The 21867-nt window shown below is 57.8% G+C and overlaps 2 protein-coding genes across 3 annotated transcripts in view; one reads left to right on the forward strand and one right to left on the reverse strand.

The window, feature by feature from the left end:
- FMNL1 (formin like 1) overlaps positions 1–13465 on the forward strand; it is a 25472-nt gene extending 12007 nt beyond the window's left edge. For both annotated transcript variants that reach the window (XM_047093279.1, XM_047093280.1), the window contains exons 6-26: positions 120–257; positions 1868–1976; positions 2600–2676; positions 2887–2980; positions 3906–3980; positions 4292–4402; positions 5734–5883; positions 6409–6510; positions 6674–6950; positions 7199–7504; positions 7695–7819; positions 8728–8930; positions 9403–9637; positions 9840–9908; positions 10952–11032; positions 11116–11245; positions 11399–11562; positions 11760–11861; positions 12006–12101; positions 12384–12504; positions 13024–13465. In XM_047093279.1, the coding sequence (XP_046949235.1) occupies positions 120–257; positions 1868–1976; positions 2600–2676; positions 2887–2980; positions 3906–3980; positions 4292–4402; positions 5734–5883; positions 6409–6510; positions 6674–6950; positions 7199–7504; positions 7695–7819; positions 8728–8930; positions 9403–9637; positions 9840–9908; positions 10952–11032; positions 11116–11245; positions 11399–11562; positions 11760–11861; positions 12006–12101; positions 12384–12504; positions 13024–13127 (2869 nt within the window). In that variant the 3' untranslated portion in view covers positions 13128–13465. The remainder of the gene's footprint in view (positions 1–119; positions 258–1867; positions 1977–2599; positions 2677–2886; positions 2981–3905; positions 3981–4291; positions 4403–5733; positions 5884–6408; positions 6511–6673; positions 6951–7198; positions 7505–7694; positions 7820–8727; positions 8931–9402; positions 9638–9839; positions 9909–10951; positions 11033–11115; positions 11246–11398; positions 11563–11759; positions 11862–12005; positions 12102–12383; positions 12505–13023) is intronic.
- Positions 13466–13507: 42 nt separating this feature from the next.
- SPATA32 (spermatogenesis associated 32) lies at positions 13508–21626 on the reverse strand. The gene is made up of 11 exons (XM_047093255.1): positions 21322–21626; positions 20438–20492; positions 19274–20136; positions 16530–16754; positions 16358–16410; positions 15346–15489; positions 14906–14977; positions 14702–14822; positions 14276–14454; positions 13992–14150; positions 13508–13662 (listed from the first exon to the last, which is right to left on the reverse strand). Exons 1-11 carry the CDS (start codon positions 21624–21626, stop codon positions 13526–13528), a joined length of 2313 nt encoding a protein of 770 aa, XP_046949211.1. The 3' UTR covers positions 13508–13525.
- Positions 21627–21867: the final 241 nt, after the last annotated feature.

The following is a 21867-nucleotide window of genomic DNA, read 5'->3' on the forward strand; positions in this document are numbered from 1 at the left end:
AGCCTCTACCTCCCAGCCTCTAATCTCTCTTGCACATTCGTCTGTCCCCTCAGTTTCCCCCACCCCTCTCTTAAGTGCTTCTGCAGTGTTGGCCTCCAGCTCCGCTCTAATCCCTGCAGGTATGACATGGAAAGCACAGACAACGGGGTCCCCAGCTCAGAGAAGAGCAAGCCCCTGGAGCAGTCGGTGGAAGATCTCAGCAAGGGTCCACCCTCGGCCTTGCCTCCTCAGCCCAAGAGTCGCCACCTGACCATCAAGTATGTGCGTCCCATTGCAGGGTGGCAGGGAGAATAGAGAATTCACCCCTGGACTTCTGTACCCGGCCAGCCCTGCCCCTGGCCCTTGGGGGTGGTGGGAGGGACAGCCTGGCATTGGGGACCACAGTAAGGGCCTCAAGCAGGGTTTGGGAGATGGGTGTGTTAAGAAGCCTTCTAGGGATGGGCACTTAGAAACTGGAGTCTGGGTGGTCTGGGATAAGTAGGGTGTTTCTGGGTCAGTGAGACCCTCCCTTGTATCCATCTAACCCCCTCTTCTTTCCTGTGCGGCCTCCAGGTGCCCCCCTTCTCCCCGGTACGTAGCCACCCGGGGGCAGGTGCATGCCTGGTTGGCTCCCTGGGTGGGGTGGGGTGGGGTGTTCAGCTGACACCCCTGAGTTCATCTGCTGTGGATAGGCCACCCCACCTAACATCGGACATCCAGCTGAGAGGCAGGGAGAGGGAAGGAGTCAGCCCTGGAGCCTCATGTGGACTCCCGGCTTCCATCCTTCCCACTTTGGTCTAGGGGACCGACTTCATATTAAGCCTTTCAGACTCTCACAATATGTTTTTTTGTTTGCTCATTCATTCATTCATTCAACAAATATATTTTTAGCATGTCCTATGGTGGCAGGTACTCAGGAAACAGATCACCCTACTCTGGGGAGTCCTTGGTCTAGAAGGCGACAGTGTATGACAGGCTATCCTGGAGGTGTGGCTGGGAGCTCTGAGAAGGGAGGTGGCTACTTCCTGGAGCATCAGGAAGGTTTCCTAGAATGGTACCACTGGAACTATGTCTCACAGATGGATTCGGGCTTTATAGGCAGTGGTGGGGACAGGGAGGCGCATTCCAGGTGGAAGGCACAGCATGAGCAAAGACTCAGACATATTAGAGCAGTGACGCGAGAAGGGCAAGGTAGCAGATGGAGGGAGGAGGTGGGGCTTCCCAGTGTTGTTGGAAATGTGATAGAATTGTCAAGAGGAACTGATGTGGAAGTCATGATTGGCGGATCTGCAGCAATGAAAAAAAAAATCACATACTTTTAAGCAAAGAATTATGAAGGACACTGGTACAGCACTTAACTATGTATCAGGCACTGTTCTGAGCTCATTTCATAGTCCCCAAAACCCTATCAGGAAGGTACTATTATTACCATTCCTATTTTACAAATGAGGAAACTGAGGCACAGGGTGATTAACTAGTCTCGTAAGTGGTGAGCTGGGATTTGGACCAAGACGGTGTGAATTCAGGGTTGACCTTTCAAGATGGAAGATGAGCCCATGAGGCTGTGAGCGCCACCTTGTGGATTTCCAAGCTTTGGCTGTCTTCCCTCTTTGGGCTGTCCACCTGCACAACACAGCAATCCTTTCTGATGCCAAGTTGCTGTTAAGGGTCTTTGCTTTCCTGACCCCCTCCTTATCCCCTTGCAGCATGCCAGGCCCCAGCCTAGGGGCCAAGGAAGCCTTCCTGCCCTCAGCTGACCTCTTTGGTTGGGTGGATGGGAATCAGTGGCCTAATGTTCCAGACGTGCCTTCTGAGTGGTGGTGGGTGGTGGGGGTGGGAGGCTGGGTGTAGGACGCTGACCCCTGCTGCCTCTTCCCTACCCCACCAGGCTGACCCCAGCCCACAGCAGGAAGGCCCTGCGGAATTCTCGCATTGTTAGCCAGAAGGATGACGTCCATGTCTGTATCATGTGCTTGCGTGCCATCATGAACTACCAGGTTGGTCAGTGAGCACGAGGGCACTGGGGGACCCAGGAAGCTGGGCCTGTCCTCACCGGGGGCTGCCTGAGCTGCTGGGGTGCAGGGACCAATGGTCCCCCGACCTGTTGCCCACTGGAGAACCCTGTGGATGGGGGCTGTTGGGGTTCTTGAGGCTGATCAGGTCTTGAGAGGAAGCCCAGATGTCTGCCCCCTCCTAGTGAGGTCCTCTAGAGTAATCTGGACATGACTGGGGGCATGGATATGTCTCATGTGGGGACCCAGGCACACCCACCAAGGAAGGCTGGACACAGGGCCCTCGGGGAGAGCAGCTCAGGATTACTTTGTTTGGAGGAGTGGCTGGTGAGGCCAGCCCTCCTTTGCTTAGCACGCCTTTGAGGGCTCTCTGTGTCCACGGTGCTGAATCCTAACACTGGCTTTTGCACAGACACAGTCTTTTAAAAAGAGGAGCCAGGCTTTGGCAGCACAGAACAGGCTATGGTTGGATATCAAAAACTTCCTAAGCTTGAGGGCAGTTAGAAACCAGAATGCAATGGCACCGACAGTGCTTGAGGTGCTGGACAGGACAGAGCTGTCAGTCCTGGGGGTCTGCCTGGAGGAGCTAACGTTTTCTCTCTCCCTAGTCTGGCTTCAGCCTTGTCATGACCCACCCAGCCTGTGTCAATGAGATTGCTCTGAGCCTCAACAACAAGAACCCCAGGTGAGGTCCAGGCCCCTAACATTTGTCCACATCTGGATTCTCCTGCCACCAGCCCCTTGCCTGCGCTGTTCCCCAGTTCTCAGGACTCCCATCCAGGCTCCTTCCACTCCTACTCACCTATCAGCTCCCCTGCCCTCCCCCAGCCAGGTCCACATCCACCCTTGCTGTGGGGCCTGCCTTCAAGGGATAGACTGCCCCTTCTCTCCCCAGAACGAAGGCTCTGGTGCTGGAGCTGTTGGCGGCTGTGTGCCTGGTGCGAGGAGGACACGACATCATCCTTGCAGCCTTTGACAATTTCAAGGAGGTATGAACCACCCGCCCCCCCCCCCTTCCCGCCAATGTCTTTGTTCTCTAGCACTGACTGTTGCTGGCAGCTGTGGCCTCTGCTGGGGGCAGCTGGGAGTGCTGGGTGGGCATTCGGGGAACACAGGGTGGGGACGATCTGGGATGGGGAGGCTTTAAAGGGAAGGGAAAGGCCAGGTCATGTTGGGGTGTTGCCTAGGGCAACAGGGACAGCTGAACAGGGGATCTGCTGAACCTCGGACCCTCAGCCTTGCCAGGTCCAAACTGGGTTTGATCCACACACCTCAGAGTTGCATACATACACCTCTCTGATTCTGGCGAAGTAGGTGCAGGACAATATGATGCATAAGGTGGGATATGGTCATTCATTCCTTTAATGAATATTTCTTGAGTGCCTACTATGTGTCAGGCACAGAGTGGGCTCTTGGGGCTCATCCGTGAACAAAAGAAACAAAGAAGGCAGGAGAAGACATCATAAACAGTATAATAAATGAGCAAATTACCTAATGTGTTAGAAAATGATAAATGCTCTGAGGAAAAAGTCAGGGATGCTGGAGGGACAGGAGGAATGGGTTGCAGGGTGGTCAGGGGAGCCTCATCGAGATGGTGAAGTTTGAGCAAAGCTGTGAGGGAAGTGAGAGACTTGGTGTGGTGGCGGCCTCGAGTAAGAGCAACCGGGCAGATGGAAGAGCAGGTGCAAAGGCCCTGAGGTGGGAATGTGCCAGGACCCCAGTGTGGCCAGAGTAGAGTAAACAGAGAGGGCTGGGGGAAATGGAGAGGGAGGAGAGGTTTTTGAGCAGAAGAGTGACACGGCCTGACTTGGATTTAATGTGGGAGGAACCCGTAGAAGCACAAGGGTGGCAGCTGGAAAAAGGCTTAGGAGGTGTGTCGCTGGGGCCCTAATGACAGCCATTCTCCCCACCCAGGTGTGTGGGGAGCAGCACCGCTTTGAGAAGCTAATGGAATATTTCCAGAAAGAAGACAGCAACATCGACTTCATGGTGAGCTCGGGACACCAGGCTGGGCCCAACCACCCTCAGTGTGAGGGGCAGTCAGGGGCCCTGGGCATCTGGGATCTGGGCTCTGCTCCTGCAAAGTATGAGGATTGAGAGGTTGGTGGGGAGGGGAAGCTGGAAGGAGGGGATGTGGCATGTAGGGGGAAAATACGGGGAGGGACAAAGCTGGGTTAGCAGAGTGAGAAATGGGGAAAAGGAGAGAGACTTGGGAATAAATGGGGGGTGGTGATGGAAGGCACTGAGCTCCCCCACCCAGAGGATCACAGACCGACGTGCTCCTGTTCCCTACTCCCCAGGTGGCCTGCATGCAATTCATCAACATCGTGGTACACTCTGTGGAGAACATGAACTTCCGTGTCTTCCTGCAATACGAGTTCACCCACCTGGGCTTGGACTTGTACTTGGAGGTGAGCCCTACATCCTCCCGCCCCTCTGGGACTCAACCAGTTGCCAACTGCAGAGTATGGCTCTGCGGTTAGCAGCATGGGCGTTGAGGTCAGGCAGATCCGGGTTCAAATCCTGACTCTGTCACTTCCAAGCCCATGTGACTTTGGATAGGTCTCTGCTCTCTGAGTCTCAGCTTTGCCACCTGTAAAACAGGAGAGTTATAAAGATGATAATGACTCTAAATAGAATGAGGCAGAACGTTTTCTGCCACCTGATAGGCACACAGTCCATGGAGCTATTGTTGCAGGCACCGGAAGGGCTCTAGGTGGCCCTGGGTCTGGCTCTGGGAGGATCAGCCTCAGACAGGCACGTAATGGAGAGCACAGAGGTACTGGGCCATATTGGGATCTGGCTCATGCTGGATGGGTCCAGGTCAAGGAGGAGTTCCTTGCCCCGGGAAGGGTTAGGCAGAGGGGCTTGGTGCTTCCGGGTCCAGCCTGTGCAGAGAAGCCACGGCTTTTCCTGATTCCTTTCAGAGGCTGCTTGGAGAAGTGGGGACTTTGGGATTGGATTTTTATCATTTTTTGTTATTTATTTTGAAAGAGAGAGAGAGAGCACATACACGCACACGTGAGGGCGAGAGCCAGAGAGGGAGAGAGAGAATCCCGTGCTGTCACCTCAGAGCCTGACGACGGGCTGACGATGATCATGAGATCATAACCTGAGCTGAAATGAAGGGCTGGACACTTAACCAACTGAGCCACCCAAGCTCCCCTGGGAGCCAATCCCCTGGGATTGGATTTTTAAAAAGCCAGGATTAACAAAAGGTGCAGAGCAGGCTGGGGTGATATATCCATGCAATGGAATATTATTCAGCCGTAAAAAGGAATAAATTACTGATACATGCTACCACACGGATGAACCTTGAAAGCATTACGCTAAGCGAAAGACGCCAAGTCACCAAAGCCCAAATACTGTACGATTCCTTTACATGACTGTCCGGAATAGGTAAGTCCACAGAGGCAGAAGATAGATTGGCGGTTGCCAATTGGGATTGGAAGAGGAGAGAATAGGGACTGACTGCTAACAGGTACAGGGGTTCTTTTGGGGGTGATAGAAATGTTCTGGAATTAGACACCGGTGATGGTTGCACAACCCTGTGAATATACTAGAAGCTATTGAATTATATGCTTTAAAGTAATGAATTTTATGGTATGTGAATTATATCTCAATAAAAAAAGAAAAAGCAGGCTGGGGCTCAAGCCCCTTCCCCTGGGCTCTAGCGGTGATGGGCGGTTCTGAGAGACCCCTCACACTGGGCCTCACCCTGCTCCTTCTGTCTGGGGGACAGAGGCTTCGGCTCACCGAGAGTGACAAGCTGCAGGTACAGATCCAAGCATACTTGGATAATGTTTTTGATGTGGGTGCGCTGCTGGAGGACACGGAGACCAAGAATGCTGTGCTGGAGCACATGGAGGAGCTGCAGGAGCAGGTGGCCCAGGTGGGAGGTGTTCCTGAACTTGGCCCAGCACATCGTAGGCCCCCAGGGCTTCACAATCGCATCAGGCCCTGGGCCTCAAACCCAAACAGGGGGTGGGCTGGGGGTGGGCCGTGGCTGTCTGCCTGGTTCCAGACTTTGACCTGAATCCACATCTTGGGTGTCTTTCTCAGTGAGCGTTCGCTGGGTTCCTGCGCTGTGGGACCTCTGCAGGAGGCAGGCCCCTCCTCTCCCTGTGCTCAGAGCCCACATCCTGGCTTGGGCGGAACTAGGTGCCTGGGGCCCCTCCTAGCCCAATCTCCTCTCCACTCACCTCCTTCCTCAGTGGTGCCCTGGTTTCTCCTCCTGAGAGAACTTTAGTGCCCTCAGTGCCTCACCTACTTGGGTTCAAGTGCCAGGCTCAGCCCACCCGCCAGCACATCCGGAAGCCTCCCCCAGCCCTTCAGGCAGGCATGCCTGCTGCCGCCCCCTCACCGGCGGTACCAGTGCCCAGCGGCGGGTGGGAGCTCACCATGTGCTGTGCCACAGCTGACAGAAAGGCTTCGGGACGCGGAGAACGAATCCATGGCCAAGATTGCCGAGCTGGAAAAGCAGCTAAGCCAGGCTCGAAAGGAGTTGGAGACCCTGCGGGTGAGGCTGGCGGCGGAGGGGGCCGGGCCGGGGGCAGGCCGGGCTCTCGCGAACTGACCCGTTGGGGCTTCTAGGCTTGACACTTCCCTCTACCCCAATAAGAGGGTGGGGGCTATGTGCCAGGCCTGCTGCTGGGCACTGACCCTTCTCCCGGGATTCACAGGAGCGCTTCAGCGAGTCGACCCCCATGGGTGCCTCTAGGCGTCCTTCCGAGCCTGAGAAAGTGCCTACCCCCGTCCCTGCACGGCCTTCGGCCCTAGAGCTGAAGGTGGAGGAGCTGGAAGAGAAGGGGTTAATCCGTATCCTGCGGGGGCCCGGGGATGCTGTCTCCATCGAGATCCTCCCGGTCGCTGTGGCAACTCCAAGCGGCAGTGACGCTCCGACTCCGACTCCTACTCCCACTCCCACTCCGGGAGTGCCCACCGGCTCACTCAGCCCAGGTGCGCAGGAGCTGTAAGCCGGAGTGGGTGGGCATGGGGGAACCAGTGTCTGGAAGGGGGGCCTGGGGACGTCTCGGGCCGGGACAGTTGCAAGAGGTAGGTTTGGGTTGTGGGCGTGGCTCAGGTGGATGCCAGATGGTAGACGTGAGCCCAGTGCGCATGCGTAGGGAGGGAGGCGGTGGCGAGACCACCCAGGCCCAGAACTGGACACCCCTTCCCCTCCATCTTTGGTTCTCTGTTCTCTTTAGGCTCAGATCTCCCACCTGCGGCAGAACCAGAGCCGGTTGCCGGAGCAGCACTCCCACCGCCACCGCCCCCACTGCCCGGCCTCCCCTTCCAGCAGGAAGCCGTGCCTTTGGCGCCCCCTCTGGCCTCACCCCTCCCTGGCAGCTCAGATCCCCCACCTCCACCCCCACCCCCACCCCCGCCGCTGCAGGGAGACTTGCCGCCCCCACCCCCACCGCCACCGCTGCCTTCTGGCACAGATGGGCCGGTACCTCCGCCACCCCCACCGCCTCCTGGAGGTCTCTCTGATGCCCCAGAGATGGGCCCAGGTGAGTGGACCACCCAGGGCTGGGGGTGATATGGAGAGAGGTGCCGTGCCTAGACCTGTGTCCTCCAGGATGCTCTGTCTGGGGGCCTCCTGTTGCCTTCTGCCTGTCCCATCTGGCCACTTTGGGCCCTGGGTCCTGCCAACCACCCCACCCTCACCTCCCTATGCTCACCACTCCCTCCCTGTCCCAGGAGTAAAGGCCAAGAAACCCATACAGACCAAGTTCAGAATGCCACTCTTAAATTGGGTGGCCCTGAAACCCAGCCAGATCACAGGCACCGTCTTCACTGAGCTCAATGATGAGAAGGTGCTGCAGGTGAGTGTGGCCCTTCTTTGCTCCCAGTGTGGGCACCAGAGGAGGAGGGGGCTTGTGTGGATCATGCTGGATCATCTCCTCCACCCCATTGTACAGATGAGGGCATGGAGGCCCAGGGATGGGCGTTAAGCTAAACTGGTTTAGTATATTGGATAGGCAGTGTATCCTGACTCCCCTGGAGGCTTTCCCCTTCCTCCCTGCAGAGGGCACATCCCTCCCCCCAGGTCTGGTCTCTCTCTCTTTCTCTTTTCTTTTGATTTTTGTTTATTTTTGAGAGGGAAGAAGAGGGTGAGTGGGGGAGGGGCCGAGAGAGAGGAAGACAGAAAATCCAAAGCTGGCTCTGCGCTGACAGCAGAGAGCCCAATGTGGGGCTTGAATTCATGAACTGTGAGATCATGACCTGAGTGGAAGTCGGATACTTAACTGACTGAGCTACTCAGGCGCCCCCTTGTGTCCACTCTCCTCTTAAGCTTCTCTCCCACCACTCCCACAGACAACCAGGGCTTCAGGCCTTCTAATTCTACTTTTAGTTTTCCAAAAGTGATGTGTTCTCTTGCCTCCAGGCCATTGCTCATGCTGTTCCTTCTGCCTGGAATGCCCTTCCCTGTCTCCCCCCCCCACCTTTTTTTTTTTTTTTTTTTTTTTTTTTTTTAAATCCCTGGCCAATTCAGCTCTTCCTTTGGCTGTAATGGCTTGGAGTGTGGGTCCCCTGGATTGGGTGCAGCTCTTCCTCCTCAGTGCTGTCTGTACTTCCCCTGTATCCCCCATCAGGGCCTGTGGTCAAGCTGGGTTACTGGGTTTTTTTCTCTGTGGGTTGTGTTGTGTGGTCAGGACTGGTTAGATGGTTCAGCCAGGAATATATCAGACCCCAGCCCACCTAGCCCCAGCTCTTCTCCTTGTGCCCTCAGGAGCTAGACATGAGTGACTTTGAGGAGCAGTTCAAGACTAAGTCCCAAGGTCCCAGCCTAGACCTCAGTGCCCTCAAGGGTAAGGCAGCCCAGAAGGCCCCCAGCAAGGCCACCCTCATCGAGGCCAACCGGGCCAAGAACCTGGCCATCACCTTGCGCAAGGGCAACCTGGGGGCTGATCGCATCTGCCAGGCCATCGAGACGTGAGTACTTCTGCCCTGGGATTGTAGGTAGCCCAGCCCCTCTACTAAACCAGGGTCATCAAGTACCTAGTAAGAGAGTCCCAACTATGGGACAGAGCCCATCAAACTTCATGCTAACCCTGGTCAGGGAGTAAGCTTGGGAACCTTGTTCCCATTTTCAGGCTGAGAAAATAGCCTATGCTGTGAGTCCACGACCAGACTGAGATGTTCCCATTTCCTCCCTGCCTCCTTGCCCAGCTATGGGAACTCAGGCTCCGGCATTTACAGCTGGGCATCTGCCACTGACCTATGATAGGGACCTCAGGCTTCCCAGCTCCCAACTTCCCTTGACACCTGCCTCTTGGTCCCTGAAGCTGTTGGCAAATAGTGAATACTGAAGTTCATTTATTCAGTCAAGGAAATGGAGGGGGGGACGTAATCCTGCCTCAAGAACTGGTGGGTATAGAGTGATAACTACCCCGCCTTTCACCAGGTACGACCTACAGGCCCTTGGCCTGGACTTCCTGGAGTTGCTGACCCGCTTCCTGCCCACGGAGTATGAGCGTAGCCTCATTGCCCGCTTCGAGCGGGAGCAGCGACCCATGGAGGAGCTGTCGGAGGAGGATCGCTTCATGCTACGCTTCAGCCGCATCCCGCGCCTGCCGGAGCGCATGGCCACGCTCACCTTCCTGGGCAACTTTCCGGATACTGTGCAGCTGCTCATGCCGGTGTGGGCGGGACTGGCAGAGCGGTGTGGGCGGGGCGGGGCGGGGCAGGCAGGGCAAGCGGGGGCACTGTGTTCTGGGTTGGGGTTGCGGAGGGGGGCAGCTACTAGCCTCCAGGAGGGCATTTAGGGGTACTTGAGCCTCCCATGGGCTTGCCTCCCACCCTGCCCCAACTTACCTTACCTCCCCAATCCGCCCCTCCCAGCAACTGAATGCCATAATTGCAGCCTCAATGTCCATCAAGTCCTCTGACAAACTCCGGCAGATCCTGGAGGTGAGAGCCCAGGGCAAGGGTCTGGGAAGCGGGGCCCACCTACGGCTCCTTGCCCGTTCTGGGTCGTGTGAGAGGGAGACCTGGGCCTTGCTCTGTCTGTACCCTTGGTATGCAACAGTTATGTTCTTAGCGCTGGCGTACACGGAAAGACAAAACTAAGGCAGGGGTGGAGGTCATGTCTACAGTACTTTAGACTCCTCCTAAGGGCGGAGCCCCCTCTGGGGATTACTGTGTGATTAGCATAGTACCCAGGCCTGCCTAGTGGAGTCTCAGGGAACCAGTAGAAAGACCATGATACTACAGCCTAGGCGATGTCAGCAGCACCATTTTGGGTAGGAATGGCAGAGGACAAAATTGGGTATGCCAAGGGGCACCTGGCTGGCTCAGTCCATTGAGCATGCAGCTCTTTTTTTTTTTTTTTTAGGTTTATTATTTAAGAAATCTCAACACTGAACATGGGGCTCAAACTCACAACTCTGAGATCAAGAGTCACATGCTTCTCTGACTGAGCCTGTCAGGTGCCCTGAGCATGTGACTCTTGTTCTGGGAGTTGTGGGTTCAAACCCCACATTGGATGTAGAGATTGCTTAAAAATAAAGTCTTTAAGGGGCACCTGGGTGGCTCAGGTGGTTAAGTGTCTGACTTTTAGTTTTGGCTCAGGTCATGATCTCATGGTTCATGAGTTCCATCCAGCCCCGCCTCGGGCTCTTTGCTGACAACGAGGAGCCTGCTTGGGATTTGTCTCTCCCTCTCTCTCTCTGCCCCTCCCCGGCTTACTCTCCCCCTCTCTCAATAAATAAAAAAAAAAAAAAATCTTAAAAAAAAAAAAAACGGTACGCCATGCATTGTGTTAGCCATATGCATATGTCAGACATATATACAAGCATGTACATGTGTCCTAGACCTGAAGGGGCCATGCAGGAGAATGGTGGGGGCTGAGTGTGTGGGGCTTGCTTTTCACCACATTTTCTTGTGCAACTTATACTCGGGAGGGTTTCCTCAGCCCCGGCAACCTCCTGAACTCTCCCCCCTGCCTCTCCCAGATTGTCCTGGCCTTTGGTAACTACATGAACAGCAGTAAGCGTGGAGCAGCCTACGGCTTCCGGCTCCAGAGTCTGGATGTGGTGAGGGGCACAAGGAGGGGTTCCCAGGCATGGGGGATGGGGGACAGCTGGTGGCCTGTGGCTTACAACAGGTCTTCATGCAGCTGCTGGAGATGAAGTCGACTGACCGCAAGCAGACGCTGCTGCACTACCTGGTGAAGGTCATTGCTGAGAAGTACCCACAGCTCACAGGCTTCCACAGCGACCTGCACTTCCTGGACAAGGCAGGCTCAGGTATGGGTGCAGGTGCCCTGTCCTCCTTGGGTGGGGGCAGGGGCTCAGCCCTGGGGACTGATACGGGTTGAGAGAAAGGGGACCACAGGGTGTAGTTAGATGGGAATGCTGCCTGATCCCCTGCTTCTGTACTGCTCCCCCTCCCCCACTCAGTGTCCCTGGACAGTGTCCTAGGGGACGTGCGCTCCCTACAGCGAGGCCTAGAGTTGACCCAGAGAGAGTTTGTGCGGCAGGACAACTGCACGGTGCTCAAGGAGTTCCTGAAGACCAACTCCCCCATCATGGATAAGCTGCTGGCAGACAGCAAGACTGCTCAGGTGGGCCAGCGCTGGCCTGGAGGTAGGGAGGCTGTGGGTTGTGGAAGAAAGGTCTGGAGGGGCATGGCCACAGCAGTGGGAGATGGGGCAGGAAGGCCCACCTGCCTGGAGGGGCAGAGATGAAGTGGCTGGTGTCTTAAAGGGGCACAGAGCCTGTAGGGGTCCGTGCTGGTGGGCCTGACAGGCTGTGCCCACAGGAGGCCTACGAGTCTGTGGTGGAGTACTTCGGAGAGAACCCCAAGACCACATCCCCCTCCATGTTCTTTTCCCTCTTCAGCCGCTTCATCAAGGCCTACAAGGTATGTGTGTCTGGTGGGCAGGCTGGGACCCCTGCAGGGCATTGTGGGGGCTCCTCCACATGGGCGGTGGGAAGCGGAGGGGATGCTTCTGTCTGGGGGTGGGCGAGGACCCCCCCCTCATGGACACCCACTTTGGCCCCTCAGAAAGCTGAGCAGGAGGTGGAACAGTGGAAGAAAGAAGCGGCAGCCCAGGAGGCGGGCGCTGACGCCCCAGGCAGAGGGGAAGTCCCAGCATCCAAGGTAGGTAGCTGTGCCTGAGCCTGGCACTTGCTTGCAGCGATCCTCACCCCAGAGATCTGGCCCTCTTCTATACTCTCATTTCTGGGAACAGACCCTGCCCGAGGTGAGCACGGTGCCCCAGTAGCCTGGGGTGGGTGGGAATGGGTTCCTTCCGCTCGAGCCGGTTGTTGGTGCTGCGGAAGGACCAGGAAGACACGTGTTCTAGCATTTTGTGGCCTGGGGAGAGGGGATCCTGGAGCTGGAGCTATACACCTTCCATTACGCCCCCTGTCCCCCCCACAGTCGCCACCCAAGGCCCGGCGGCAGCAGATGGACCTCATCTCTGAGCTGAAGCGGAAGCAGCAGAAGGAGCCACTTATCTATGAGAGTGACCGCGATGGGGCCATTGAAGATATCATCACAGGTGAGGGTTTGGCTGGGCCTGTCCTGTCCTCTGTCCATCTAATGCTGTCCTCCACCCCCTCTACCCCACCCTAGGGGTCTGGCTGCCTTACTGCCTCTTGCTACTTTTTCTGTCTTTTTTCTTTTTTCCTTTCTCTCCTCCCTCCTGCCTCCCAACCTTCAGTGCTCAAGACGGTGCCTTTCACGGCCCGCACCGGCAAGCGGACATCCAGGCTCCTCTGTGAGGCCAGCCTGGGAGAAGAGATTCCTCTCTAGCCCCCAGGTACCTGGGTAGCCTGGCCTCTGATCCCAGAGGCTGCCCACAACTCTGGGGGGCCTTGGGGGACTGGGTCATGCCGTCCTCCCCTTGGGCCGTGCATGGCTGGGATAGGTTTGAGTGGGGTCTGGTAAACATAAACCAGGTCCCTTCCTACATGCACACAACCTGGGTCTCTAGAAGGGTGAGGCCTCTGCCCTGGAGCTGTGGTCTTAGCCCCATGCAGACTTCTGAAAGATAAATGTCTCTCCTCTTGGCTGCCAGATCTGCGGAACCAGCCCTACATCCGCACAGACACAGGCCGCAGAAGTGCTCGCCGGCGCCCCCCGGGACCCCCCCTGCAGGTCACCTCGGACCTCTCACTGTAGCTGCTACTTCAGCAGATGGACTCAGTGGGGGATGAGGGGGGCAAGCTGGGGCTCGAGGAAGGTGGTCCTCAGCTCGGCTGGGCCGGGCAGCCCCCTCTGCGGCTGCGTTGGGCCCACCTCAAGTGGTCGGGCGCGCGGGGGCGTGGGGCGGGGGGCAGCATCGCCGGTCCCTCCCCCAAATGCTGCTTGCGGCACCCCTCTTCCCCTAATAGCCATACTTAGCCTCAGCGGGAGCCTGGCCTGTAACTTATAAAGTGCAACCTCGCGCCCCACCCCCAGCTCCAGGAACTCTCCATGGACCTTATTTTTATACAAGATTAATAAAGATATTTGCAAAAGATCCTTGTCCGCTCTGTGCCTGCCCCATCACACGCAGCCTGTTTTTCTCCGCAAACGCTTTACTTGTACACGTTTTTCATAGCAGATTTCTGCAAACAGGCTGGCGAAGGGGAGGAGGGCTGCTTCTGCACTAGAGTTGGGGGCGAGGGAGCCAACTTCGAGGGGCGCACGTGGTCTGCTGGCTGGCCCACGAACTCTGTGGGAGGGCGGAGGGGGCGTGCGGAGGGTCAAGCCGGCAGCTCCCGTTAGAGACTGGATTAGCCTTTCTACCCGCTCAGTCCCATTTCTGCCAGTCCTGCCTCCTACCTGGGTATCCTGCCCCTTTTTCGTAGGCTCCGCCCTACCCTTGGTCACGCCCCCGAGTGATCCCGGATTACTTCTCCGTCTGCCTGGTCCCGGTTTCTTGGGAGTCCAGCTCCCACTCTACTCCTGTCCTCCCCGTGTCGGCACCGCCTCCACTCTGCCTGCCCCTCCCCTATCCACAGCCCCGCCCCTCCTCGCCCCGCCCCCTTTGTCTGCTCTCACCGGCGCTGAGAGACCCTTGGTTGGGCCCAAGCTTGTGGCTGCTGGGCTGGCAGGACTTGAGAAGTCGGACGTTAGGGCGCGGGGCTCGTTTCTGCCTCCTGTTTTCTGGCGGTGTCTGCCTCGCCAAGTTAGGGATCTGAGAGTAGGGGCTGCGCGCACCTGGACCGGGCAAACCGGTAGGAGGAAAAGGAGAGATTAGTCCTGACAGCAGGTCCTGAGTGAGGGTTCTCCCCCCTCCCCCCCCCCCGCGCCTCCAGCGGGTTCCTGCCCGGCCCGGGGCGCACCCGCTTTGTTTAGTCTGTGCAGCGAGAGCTCCAGCTCATTGCTGGAGAGGCCGCTGAGGCGCGCGGCCTGGCAGAAGAAGGTGAGGCCCCCGGGAGCGCCCGCGGAGCCTCTGTGGTCACGCCACCGGTCCTTCCAGCCTGGGTTCGGCCGCAGAGCCCGCTGCTTCTTGGTGTAGTAGCTTGAAGGAGAGAGTGGGGCAGCCTTCTCGGACACCGCCTCCCCCAGTCCTCTCCATCTCATAGGTGGGGAAACCAAATCAGGACAGGAAGCCACTTGTCTCTGGCCTGGGGCAAGTTGGGACCCAGGAAACTGACTCAGAATTCAGGGCTCCCGTCTCTGCGGCAGGAACTTCAGGGGACCCCTGCATGGGGCAGAGTCTGCCCCTCCCCAATCCTGGGCCCTGAAGTTGGGGACTCTGTGCCTACCTCATCACTTCCTGCACCAACTTGTGGGGGACAAAGCCCTGGCTCATCAGCTTGAACAGAATCTCTAAGAACAGTGTCTGTAGGCCCTGGGGGTCATAGAACCGGCTGTTCCTCGCCTGGCCTGGGAGCAGAGATCATAGGGGAGAGTGAGGAGGAACCTTCCCCCAGGCCAGGCCATTCCCACCCACTGCCCTTGCTCCTTACCCAAGCACTGGGCCAGGCGGTAGCTGTTGGTAAGGACACCCAGGAAGTCTTTGAAGCTTACAGTTCCATCACCTGGGAAGAGAGAGAGGAGGGGGTCCTGGGGGCGCCTCCCCTGCAGAAGGCCTACACCACATATGCTTTAGGGGCTTGCCTGCAGTTCTTTCTGGACATCAAAGACTCCGGTCCCACTTCTAGCCAAACATCAACCCCAGCTGAATAGGGGAGAAAAACAGTCCTTGCCCTGCGGGGAGCCCCAAGTCAGGATGAGTATTAACACAGCAGAAGTGTTTAGGGGCTATGAGATAGATGTGTTGATCAGAGCAGGCTTCCTGGAAGAGGGGATTTAAAATAGGACCAGGCCAGGGATTCTGTGGGCAGAGGAGGCAGCCTCCAGGGCTAGAAGCGGGGGAAGACCAGCGGCCAGGGATGGGGGCACCCACCGTCCAGGTCTGCCTGCCGCAGAGCCTCACACATCTCCTGAGGGCTCAGCTGGATACCCACGTGGCGCAGGGCAGCTCTCATGCTGCGCATGTCCACAGTGCCTGTCGGGCTGGGGCTGAACAGTTTGAAGATCTCCTGGAACGCTGGGGGGCAGGGAGGGAGGCCGGCAGCAAGGTGAACCGCACACGGGGGCCCAGAGATCCACCCACTCCAAGCTCAGAATGGGACTGAATCACTCCAGGCTCGGGTCACTCCAACCCCTGGGGCATTATAGCATTTAAAGAACAGCAGTGGCTGCTGTGTGTAAAGTCCCCATTCAATTCTCATGTCCCAAACTCATGTTCGGATATGCCTGTGTGAAAAAACATTCAAAACTTATGTCAAAGGTCACACCAGCAGTAGGGGCAAGCCTGGGCTTTGGACCCTGGCAGTCTGGCTCTGGAGCTGGGACGCTCTGGGGCTCCAGGGGCCCTGCTGGCACCCGGCATGCAGCGGGCACTGAAAATTATTGATGGTGAGTAAAATGATTCTGCTTTGAGGGATCCTGCCACTATTAGGGCATGATCTTAGAGGGGGCGTTGGGGTCCCCAAATGTAGAAGTGGTTCCTTCTACCCCTAACCCCACTGCCCCAGACCCCAGGGGGGTGGGGAACTCAGGTTAATTTTTTTCCCTTCCTTTCTCCCAATCTCCTTCCTCCCTTCCTCTTTCCATCCTGTCCATCCATCCATCCATCCACCCACCATCCAAATACCTTTTTATCCACCAATCCATTCCTACACACACACACACACACACACACACACACACACACCAGTGAGCCCTGGAATTGTAAAGATTAGCCAATTAGACTGGCATTGAAGGACAGTTACAATATGGTCACTAACTTCTCACAGTGACCCCAGCCTCTGGAGGAGGCAACCCCTTGCAGTTAGGCTCCAAGCATTCCCTAATTTTCCACCCCCTGCCCCCCACCCCACCCCACCTCCTGCTCCTAGCTCTGGGGCCCTCACCTGCCAGCTGCCGGGGTGTCATGGGTAGCAGGTTCTCGTCTGCACAGCTGCTTCTGCTTCGGGTGGAAGAGGTTGGAAAGGCCTTTACACCTGCTGCAGAGAGATGCCAGGGCCAAGCAGGCCTTGCCCCAGACCCAGCACCCCAGGCCTGGTCTCTAGTCCCTGCCCTTACCTCTGAGACCCAGAACCTGAGCCAGACTGCACCAAACGGGTAGCTGCAAGGCGCTTGCACTCCCTGGCCCTCGGGGAAGCCTGCTCAGCCCCTGTGGCCCTGATGGATGCTGGCTCCACCTGGGTCAGCAGGGCAGTGGGCTGCTGTGGCCTCCCCTTCTGCGTCCTGCAGGGCTGCTCCTCTCCTGGGTCTGGTGGGGGCAGTCTTCGAGGCTTCTGTGGAGGCCTTGGAGGCAGGGAGAAGACAGGGCTGAGGGCCCTGCCCACCCGAGTGCTCGGGTGCCAGGGGCCCTGGGACCAGGCCTGTGGGTGCTCAGCTCTACCTCTTTCCAGGACCCACACACCAGCCTGCTCCCACGGTCCCCTATCTAGAGGATTCTGGGGGCATAGCTTGTACTAGCAGACCCTTCGCCAGCCTTGGTCACCTGTACGTTCTCTGTGCCGACGACGGGGTTCTTTTGGTCTTCTGCCGTCTGCTGCCTGAAAGGCAGAGTCACAGGGTCTGAGGCTGGTCTAGCGCCCCAGGCCCGCCGCCCCCAGGCTGGCTTTGGGGTGAACTTTAACATCTTTAGACAGGCGTGCGCTCTCTCCCTCACCACAAAACAGCTTCTCTTCGCTGGGGAACCTGCTGCTTTACTCTTTTGCGTCTCTGCCCGGATTAAGGCATCTGATTTTGCGACTCCACTCCAGAAGCTAACACAGGCTGGCAGAGGCCCAGGGAGAAGTAGGCCTCAGAGTCCCAAAATCAGGGCATGGGAAGGAGGAGGATAGTCCAAGGTGGGGCTGTGGCCCACCTTAACCCAGGTTCCCCGGAGGGAAGGATCTCTTCCTCCAAACTATGCAAGTTTACAAACCATAGTTTACAGATACTCCAGGAAGATGCAGCCCAACGGTCACGTGACACTTCAGCCAGGCCCCTCCCCAGATACCTCTGCATCTTTCTCCCTGTTTCCAGTCTCCTGCCGGCACCCCTTCCCTCCTCTGGCCCTGGCCCATTCCCAACTGTTCACTCCTTCCTAATCGCACCCTCCTAGGCCCTGGGCACTCCCCTACTTGGCCCCCATTCAAGGCAGGGCAGGCTCTTGAGGGCCTGCAAGCCTGGGCTTTCACCTGACAGGAGCCTTGGCATCAGCAGGTCTGGAGTCTGACCAGGGCCCCAGCTATGGCTCCGCCTCTCCCTTCCCTTTCTCCCTGACTGCCCTTTCCACACCCATGTCCTTCCCCACATTCTGAATTCCCTTCCCTCCTTTGCTGCCATCTCGCCTCTTCCAGACGCTTCCCCACATTGCCTGTCCTCCCCAACGTGGGGAGGCTTGTGCATTTGTGTGCGCATTTATTGCGTGTGTCTGGCTCACAGGCCTGTGTGTGTATGTGTGCTTGTGCACACGGCACGCGTGAGACTGTCCGTGGGCGGATGTGCAGATGTGCGTGCCTGTGTGATGTTAGGGGTCAGCGGATGGGGGTGCGTGTGTGCGTGTGTCTGGACCGCATGGGGAGGTGCGCCATTACGTACGGGCTCTCCCCTACATTTTGAGACACCTCCAGCTCAAGGCTGTGGCCCTGGATGGCCAGTCCTTTGGCTGCTCTCTTCCCTTCCTTCGAGCCCCTGGACACCATCCCTTCCCCGAGCAGGAAGAACTCTTTTCAGACTCACCTCCTCACCTGCCCAGCCCACCTCCAGGAGGCTCTCTCCTAAGATGATCCCATCATGCCCCTGCCTCTAGGCCAAGAGGAAGCCCCACATCATGACCTAAGAAGCCTGAAGCCTCAGAGAGGGCACCGAGGCCTCCCTGAGACTGGTCACGAGTCTCTGCTGACCAGCTGAGAGCTCTGGACGGGTGTGAGTGAGGTGAAACAACCCGTGGGGAGTGAGTAGGGGCCAAATAGGGCTGGCAGAGCCCTTGGGGGTGGGTTGAGCAGGTGGGGCTAGGGTAGCTAAAAAAAGGGGGGGGTGGCATCCCTAAAAAATCGAGACCGGGACGCCGCAGCCGGGTGAGCTCACTAGTCCGGGAGCGTTTGCACAAAAAGTCTGAGCCGGGGGCAGCACTAGAGGCTTTACTGGTTTTGTCTAGTCATTTCTCTGGGGAAGAGGGGGACGACACCTTAAAATGGATTTTCAGCAATAATGGACTCCCTTTCCTGGTTCCTGGCAGTGAGCTGCAACGTAAAAGAGAGAGTGTCACTTGGGGCCCAGTGGGAAGGTCCGGGAGAGGGGTGATCCCAGAGGCCTCTGCGAGGAGGGCCCTGGGGGTAAGAGGGCCTCTTCCTGCTGCACGCTGATGGGCAGCTGACCTTCTGTTGTGTCTGTTTGTCACCGGGAAGAAAGGGGTGCTGGAGAACCCTGTTCCCTCACATTCCAGTCCACGGTGTGTCCCGGGCCCGGGGCCATCAGGTTCTCAGCAGGGCAGATGCTAGCCTGAGCATTTCTGACGAGAGTGACCAAACTTCCTAATGCTAGAATGGCCCTTCCCATTTCGAGCCCGGGTCCTTGCCCGAGCCCAGGAGTGCTCACCCTCCATGGTCCCCACGCCTCCTCCAGCCCTGGCCTTGGCAGTTCGCCTCAGTCCACCGGAACCCTGTTTCCAGCAGCCTTTATGAGGTTACTGAGATTGCGACGTCACAGGCCACCCCATCCCCTCCCCCGGCCCCTCATTCCACTTTCCCAGCTGTGTGAAGAGTGGGCCCACCCACACGTCCTAGCCCACACCCTGCTCTTTTGGGAAGCTGTGGGCCAGCCTCGCTTACTCTTCCACGGCTCCTTGAGGCGGAGGGGATATGGTGGGTGCCTGGAGAAGCTTCACTTCCCCCTCGATGGTGGCCCTCTTGACCCCCGGCTTGTTGAAGTCAAGGTAAGAGTGGGGGAAGCTCTTGTCTTCCTGCTTCCAAGCTTTCTGTGGCTCCCCTGCTTCAAGTGGTTTCTCTAGCCATTCCTTAGCGAGCTCTTCCTTCTCCGGCTGGTCCACGGCCAGTGGCACGGCAGGATCTGTAGAAGGCGCCTCGGCCTTCTGCGGTGGAGCTTTGATCATATGCTCCAATTTGGGCAAGTCCATATCGCTGGAGGAGGCCACGGCCAAGGAAGACGCAAAGTTGATCAGCTCTGCCAGGCCAATGGCTGGTGAGGGACTGGGGGAGGCCGGGTGGGGATCCGGTGGCTGCTGGGCGTCTGCGGCCGGAGGAGCTGGCTGGGCGTGGGGGCTCTGGAGCTGCTGCTTGGAGCACGTGGCGTCCTTGAGGTTGGACGGCTGGTCCTGATGGCTGGTGGCCTTACCTGTACTCTTCTTGTCCAGCTGCCTGCCGACCGCCTGCTGCAGGCTGTGTTCGGAAGCCTGGATGAGTTTGTCTGCCCAGAAGAGGTGCTTGGAGGTCTGCACGCGGATGGAGCGACGGTTGGCGGACGCCCTGCCCTCCTCGGCAGCACTCAGGTAGCTGGAATTGGACCTCACGCTCCACTGGCTGATGTCCTGCTGCGGGAAGGGCTGGAGGAACTCTGTCCTACACTCCTGCTGCTCAGGGTCCTTGGGCTTTGGCTCGGGCTCCGGCTCCACTTTTGGTTTAAGGTCCAGGTCCTCTTTCTGCACGGGCTTCAGTTCTAGCAATTCTTTCTCCGGCTGAAACATTTCAAATGAAGCCGGGGAGGCCCCTGGCCCTGAGGTCCTCCCTGGCGCCAATTCCCTGCCCCCCTCTCCTGCCTTCCTCCCTACACTGCCCTACCCCCTCCCTGCTTGCTTCCCCCCCTACACGTGCCACTTTGCAGAGACCTCCCTGGGGCGGGGAGGCGGGAGGGTGGCTGTGCGTGAGCGTGCCCTGTCCAGGGTCCCAGACTTGTCAGGGATTTGGGGAAGACGGGCCTTAAAGAATCCTGCCCCTTACCTACCGCCTCCCCGTAAGAGGTGCCCCGCCCACTGTTACCTCAGTCTCCTCTTTTTCTTGTGCCTGCTGGAACTGGTGTTGGGTTATGGTGCCCCTACAACGGAAGGAGACACAGTGGATGACAGGCCTCCGTGGGGTGGGTGGGATGGCTTTAGGAGGATGGAGGTCTCTGGGGGCCTCAAGGCCCCCGGCCTCGCCCCCTGGCAAGATGCCCCCAGCACATCCACTCCCCTCACTGTCCCTGCATCCACCGGAGAGCTATTTTCAGACATTAGTGGGTTTAGGAAGTGCCTGGAGAGCTTGTCAGGCTGCCCCCTGCCCCAAAGAGGGACCCCAATCAGTTGGAGGTGAGGCCCAGGAGGCTTCATTTTAACCAAGTGTTCCAGTGAGTCAGTGTGGCCAGTGCCCAGAGGCTGGCTCCCTATAGAAGGAGAAGCTCAAGGACAATGCCCTCCTCCTGGCAGATCTGAAAGGCAGAGGTGTGTGTGTGTGTGTGTGTGTGTGTGTGTGTAGGATCCCCTCAGTTCTTGTTGGAAGTTTGCTGCCATCTGGGCCCCTGCCCTCAGTGCTCAACCACAGGGATTCCTTCTCCTTCTTCGGGCATCTGCCCACCCTCACCTCAGGTAGCTCTGTCCTCAGAGCAAGGCAGTGAGAAGGCATCAGTCCCCATCCATGTCCCCCAGTGTGCCCCGCCACCCCTCAGTCCTTCACTAATGTCAGGGGCTGGAGGCAGAAGAAGAAGCGGGGGTGGTAGGACTCCCCCCACGACCTTTTGGCCTGGATACTGCCCCTGGGGAGATTTTGGAAAGAAGCAGGATGGAGGGAGATCCCGGCTTGGGGGGGGGGGCGTAGTATATGAAGACTTAGCGGTGGTGGCAGGGGTAAGGGTTGGTGGTCCCGGAGGGTGGGGGACTGGCTCTCACTGCGTCTCCACAATGTCCACTGACTCCTTGCCACAGCAGGGAAATCCATTGGCACCTGGCAGGGAGAAGGAAGTGAGGGCAGGGGAGCTGCAAGCGGGGACAGTCCCAGGGCGGGGGGGGGGGGGTCTGGAGTCCAGGCAGGTGTCTGCCTCCCTCCCTGTCCCCCATCTCAGCCCATTCACCCTCCCCTCTCCCGTCCTGCCCCTCGGCTCCCTGCTCTCCCCACCAAGGTCACCAGCCCCGCGCCCCACATTTGCTCCCCTCCACACCCGAATCTGCCTTTCCTGCAGCTCTCCCTGATCCATCACCGTCCTCCACGAGGCTGCCCGGGCATTGTGTGGGGGCACATTCTCTGCTTTATCTCAATTGATTCAACAAAAAATGAGAAGAGGTTCATTGGCCCAGGGTCCCTCAGCTGATAGTTGCTGATGTCAGGAACTGGATGCAGATTTGACTCCAGAAACTCTCAACTCCTCTGTCCTGCATGCTTTCCTACCCAGGAGACTGTAACTGCGTGGGAGCCCCCCCCCCCCAGAACCTTCCTCA

This window comes from Lynx rufus, unplaced genomic scaffold, assembly GCF_022079265.1.
Source record: "Lynx rufus isolate CCGP_SWC_20201006 ecotype Redwood Valley unplaced genomic scaffold, mLynRuf1.p SCAF_34, whole genome shotgun sequence".
Classification (NCBI taxonomy): Eukaryota; Metazoa; Chordata; class Mammalia; order Carnivora; family Felidae; genus Lynx; species Lynx rufus.

What these genes read in the sequence shown, in the direction of transcription:
- SPATA32 (XM_047093255.1), bottom strand. Translation starts at nt 21,626, where the DNA reads ATGGATCAGGGAGAGCTGCAGGAAAGGCAGATTCGGGTGTGGAGGGGA. An exon ending in GCACAGACTAAACAAAGCGG is followed by an intron (nt 14,151 to 14,275) that starts GTGCGCCCCGGG and finishes TGCCCGGTCCAG; the next exon opens with GTGCGCGCAGCCCCTACTCT. An exon ending in CCAAGGGTCTCTCAGCGCCG is followed by an intron (nt 13,663 to 13,991) that starts GTGAGAGCAGAC and finishes GCCCTCCCACAG; the next exon opens with AGTTCGTGGGCCAGCCAGCA.